General features: G+C 52.0%; 1 protein-coding gene across 1 annotated transcript in view; it reads left to right on the forward strand.

The window, feature by feature from the left end:
* The window catches only part of ITPR3 (inositol 1,4,5-trisphosphate receptor, type 3), a 27,525-nt gene that overhangs the window by 21,289 nt on the left and 1,465 nt on the right, over window positions 1-4,771 (forward strand). Inside the window, 7 exon segments of the mRNA XM_010007113.1 lie at window positions 407-532; window positions 1,318-1,490; window positions 1,602-1,766; window positions 2,242-2,434; window positions 2,919-3,014; window positions 3,478-3,602; window positions 4,189-4,354. Of these exon segments, the coding sequence (XP_010005415.1) occupies window positions 407-532; window positions 1,318-1,490; window positions 1,602-1,766; window positions 2,242-2,434; window positions 2,919-3,014; window positions 3,478-3,602; window positions 4,189-4,354 (1,044 nt within the window).

Consider the following 4,771-nt stretch of genomic DNA (forward strand, 5'->3'; position numbering starts at 1 on the left):
TCAAAACAATCTTAGGAATCAAGCAGGAAACAAGTTTCCAGTGTGGATAGGAAATTGCTGGCTGGGTCTTCTGAGCACCAGTGCTGAAACCACAAAGGCACTGCTGCTTTGAGGGACAGGAGGCTGTGGGAGGTGGGCAGGAGAATGGAGCAGATCTGATTCCAAGGTGCCAGAGCAGGTCAAAGGGCTGAGAAGCCCAGAAATGTGAGCAGAAACATTTTGAACTTGCACTCCCATTCCAGAACATGAGGAGGGAGCTTAATGTTTTGAAGGAAGTGGGAGATGAAGGTCCCTCTGGGCCTGCTAACCATACTGAGCTGAGCCCTTTGGGTGCCTGGGAGGAGAAAACCATCCCTGGTTGGCCCAGGTTGGCTGAGATGTGTGTGTCTGCCTCCTCTCCCTCCAGGCATGCCGCTGATGTACTGGTTCTCCCGCAGAATGACCCTCTGGGGAAGCATTTCCTTCAACCTGGCTGTCTTCATCAACATAATCATTGCTTTCTTCTACCCCTATGTTGAAGCCACTTCCATGGGTAAGTGCCCCAGCATCATCTGCTCCTTGAGGTGGAAGAAAGAGGGGACCTTCATGTGCAGGATAAGTGGTCCCTTTGCCTGTACTCCCCTCACCTTTGGTCTTTTGTCTCCCCAAGTCCTTTCTGCTGGTCAAAGGGAGGGATGGAGGCAGGACTTCAGCTGCCAGCCCTCCCACTGCTTCCTTCTTAGGGAATTCTCTTCTCCCTGTGCTGCACTTTCCCTGTTTGTAAAGTGGGGGGAAGCAATGACAGGGTATGTACCTGCTGACAGGGAAAGCCACCACCACCTGCAGTGGTTTGGGGATCTCAGCTAGAAGATGTTAGAAAAACGTAGCAGATAGCAGGTTCTTAGTCAACACTGGTCTTTGCAGTCAAGCACCATTTCTCTCTTTCCTCTGAAAAGCTAGGGAAGGACTTGTTATAAGGGCTTGTAGTGAGAGGACAAGGGGTAACAGTTTTAAACTGAAATAAGTGAGATTTAGGTTAAAGATCAGGAGGAAATTCTTCTGTGTGAGGCTGGTGAGAGCCTGGCCCAGGTTGCCCAGGGAAGCTGCGGCTGCCCCATCCCTGGCAGTGTTGAAGGGCAGGTTGGATGGGGCTTGGAGCAGCCTGGGCTGGGGGGAGGTGTCCCTGCCCATGCAGGGGGGTTGGAACTGGATGATCTTTAAGGTCCTTTCCAACTCTAACCATTCTATGATTCTGATAATCAGCTCATCAGCTTTCCTGGGCAGCAGCACCTGTTGAATCCCGGTTCTGTTTCATTGCTGTGGGTCTTCTCTTCCCAGGAGTGCTGGATTCCCCACTGATCTCACTGCTCTTCTGGATTCTGATCTGCTTCTCCATCATGGCCCTGTTCACCAAGCGTTACGGTGTGCGGCCGCTGCTCGTGGCTCTGATCCTCAGGTCCATCTATTACCTGGGGATCGGGCTCACCCTGAACATCCTGGGAGCCCTCAATGTAAGTTCTCCACCTGCTGGAAAAAAAAAAATGACCCAGGATTCACCCAGCATTCTGCTATTCCCAAAGGGCAGCAAACCCCACTCCCTCCCGTTTCTGGTTGTTCCCCAGCTGACCAACAAGATTGTGTTTGTGGTGAGCTTCGTGGGCAATCGTGGGACCTTCATCCGGGGCTACAAGGCCATGATCATGGACGTGGAGTTTCTTTACCACGTTGGCTACATCGTGACGAGCGTCCTGGGCCTCTTTGTGCACGAACTCTTCTACAGCATCCTGGTACAATAAATGCAGATGTTTGGGGCACGGAGATGGCCTGTCTGCCCTGTTAGAAGGTTCCTGAGACACCTTCCAGGGGCTGATTGATAACAGCAGTGAGAAGAGTTTGCTGTGCTCTAATCTTGGTCTGCCTTCCGACAGGATCTATTACTGTCTCTCTCCTGGTCTTTTGCTCTCTCTCTCCTTTTCTAATCTTTGCTGTGTACTTTATCTGGGTCAGCTGGGAGACAACGTGAGCTGGTGGGGGCAGAGGTGCTGTGCATGTGTCCTATTCTTGGCTCTCCTGCTGAGCATAAGTCACTTCATTCTTCTCTACTTCCCTACAATGAGCTGGGAAACTTAAGTGCTTTATGTGAAAGTTAGTCAAGGTCTGCTGAACAACCCAAGATCTCAGGATAAAAGGGGGTGTAGGTAGGCCAGGCATGATCAAGAGAAGCACCCCATGGCATTTCTTTGCTCCTTGGTCCTTTTTTAGCTGTTTGACTTGATCTACCGTGAGGAGACCTTGTTTAATGTCATCAAGAGCGTGACGCGCAACGGCCGCTCCATCCTGCTGACAGCCCTGCTGGCCCTCATCCTCGTCTACCTCTTCTCCATCGTGGGCTTCCTGTTCCTGAAGGATGACTTCATCCTGGAGGTGGACCGGCTGCCAGAGACCAAAGCCAAAGGTTGTTCAGCCCTTGACCTGGGTGGCTGTGGTGTCTGGGGGGAGAGGGGCCAAGCAGGGAGTGGGTCCCTCCTGCAGCTGGGGAGCTGCTCCCTCCCTGCTGCAGAACCACACACGTGTCTCTCTGTGTGTGTGTGTATTGTGAGTTTTGGACCCTTGAGACAAGCTCCTGGTAGCTCTTGAGTTTGGGGTTGGCAGAGAAGACACCTGCCTGTGCTGCCAGAGCTGGGTTTGGGGGCCTGGAGGGGCTGCCAGGGGGGTGAGCAGCTACAGCTGAAGCTTGAGCACTGCAGGGGCCTTCCTGGGGCTTGAGCAGAAGGTTCCACACCTGGAAAAGCCTGGGGAAAAAATGCAAAGCAATTTTTCTTTCCAAGAAGCTTGAAAGCTACAAGAAGAGGCAGTTTCAAAGCAGCAGTGACAGCAGGGAAGAGCTTTCCCAAGGCCTGCTGAGGCTCTGACCAGCCTGTGGGCTCTTTTACTTGCAGATGACCCCTTGGGGATGCAAAGGAACATGGAGACCTTCATGGAATCATGCAGCGGGGACAAAATTAGCTGCTCTGCTGTGCCCACTGCCTTGGAAGGTAAGTGAGCTCCTTAGAAAGGTCAAGTCTGTTAGTGGCAGAGTAGCTTGGCTGCCTGGTTTGTTAGTGAGCTCAGATCAAAGTTCTACAGTAACTTTTCAAAGATGGGAAAAAGGAAGAACAACCCCTTTTCTGGCACATGTTGAAGCAAGAGGCCTGCAAATGTTGCACTGACCCTGGCATAACAAAAAAATGTAAAAATCATGTTGAAGTAGATTCAATTTAGTTATAAAGGAAGTGGGAGCTTCAGGAGGGCTCAGCCAAACACCTCCACAGCAGGAGGCAGCAGGAGGAGCTGCTGGTGGGGAAATCCACAAGGAGCAGCTGTTCCCAAGAGCTTTGCTGCTGCATCTCTGCAGCAACAGTCACCCCTGCAGCTCGGGATCCTTTGCAAGGACCTGGTGCCTCTGCCCTGTCCGTGCTCTGAGATTTTTTTATATTATTTCCCCCCCTGGTGCTGCAGAGGCAGAGGCTGACCAGTGGGAACGTGCCTGTGACACGCTGCTCATGTGCATTGTCACTGTCCTGAACCACGGCCTGAGGAACGGCGGGGGCGTGGGGGACATCCTGAGGAAGCCATCCAAGGATGTGAGTTTGGGCACCCCCTTCTGCTCAGTCCTGTCCTCCTACCTCCCTGAGAGTTGGGACACTTCCAGCTCTATCCCACACACTGGCCTTGGGTGCTTTCCTCCTCTCCCCCTCAGCCTATGGTCTGTGCCACAAGGCAGCAGGTTTGTAGGGGCTGGAGGAGAAGTGTCCAAGAGAGACACGTTGTCCCTTTAGCTCCAGGGTTCTTCAGCCTGGAGAAGAGAAGGCTCCAGGGAGACCTTAGAGCACCTTCCAGTGCCTGAAGGGGCTCCAGGAAAGCTGGGGAGGGGCGCGGGACAAGGGCAGGGAGGGAGAGGACAAGGGGATTAAAGGATTAAAACTGGAAGAGGGAAAATTAGGTGAGATACTAGGAAGAAGCCCTTTAGTGTGAGGGTGGTGAGAGCCTGGCCCAGGTTGCCCAGGGAAGCTGTGGCTGTCCCATCCCTGGCAGTGTTGAAGGGCAGGTTGGATGGGGCTTGGAGCAGCCTGGGCTGGTGGGAGGTGTCCCTGCCCATGCAGGGGGTTGGAACTGGATGATCTTTAAGGTCCTTTCCAACCCAAAGCATTCTATGATGATCTGTTACAGGAGTCCTTGTTTCCTGCTCGGGTTGTCTATGACCTCCTCTTCTTCTTCATTGTCATTATCATTGTCCTTAACCTCATCTTTGGGGTCATTATTGACACCTTCGCTGATCTGAGGAGCGAGAAGCAAAAGAAGGAGGAGATACTGAAGACCACCTGCTTCATATGTGGTGAGCACTGGGACCTCGGGGTGTAGGAACTTCCCCAGAGCTCTTCCTCTTTTCTAAGGTTGAGGGGAAGAAAGAAAAGTTCAGCTGGTTTCTGGTTTTCATTTGATTCACAGCAGAACTTAAACCTGTTCAGCCATGGGTCACTGCAGTGTGAGGCTTAAACAAGGACACAGACTGAGAGGGGAAATTGTCTATATTGTTCCTGTTAGTGGGGTGTTAAACCAAACCGTTGTAGAGTCCTTGTCACTGTGCATCTGTCACTGCTGAGACCATCACTTAGGAAAAAAGCACCATAGTACTAAGGAAATAAAATCCAGGCAAGGTTCTGGAAGGCTTTCAGCCACCAGAAGGCATCCAGTGGAAGGAACAAACCCAATAAAAATCAAGCTGCTTTTTTCTTAAGAGATCCACTGGGTC

The sequence above is a fragment of the Chaetura pelagica genome, unplaced genomic scaffold (assembly GCF_000747805.2).
Source record: "Chaetura pelagica isolate M959 unplaced genomic scaffold, ChaPel_1.0 scaffold757, whole genome shotgun sequence".
NCBI lineage: Eukaryota > Metazoa > Chordata > Aves > Apodiformes > Apodidae > Chaetura > Chaetura pelagica.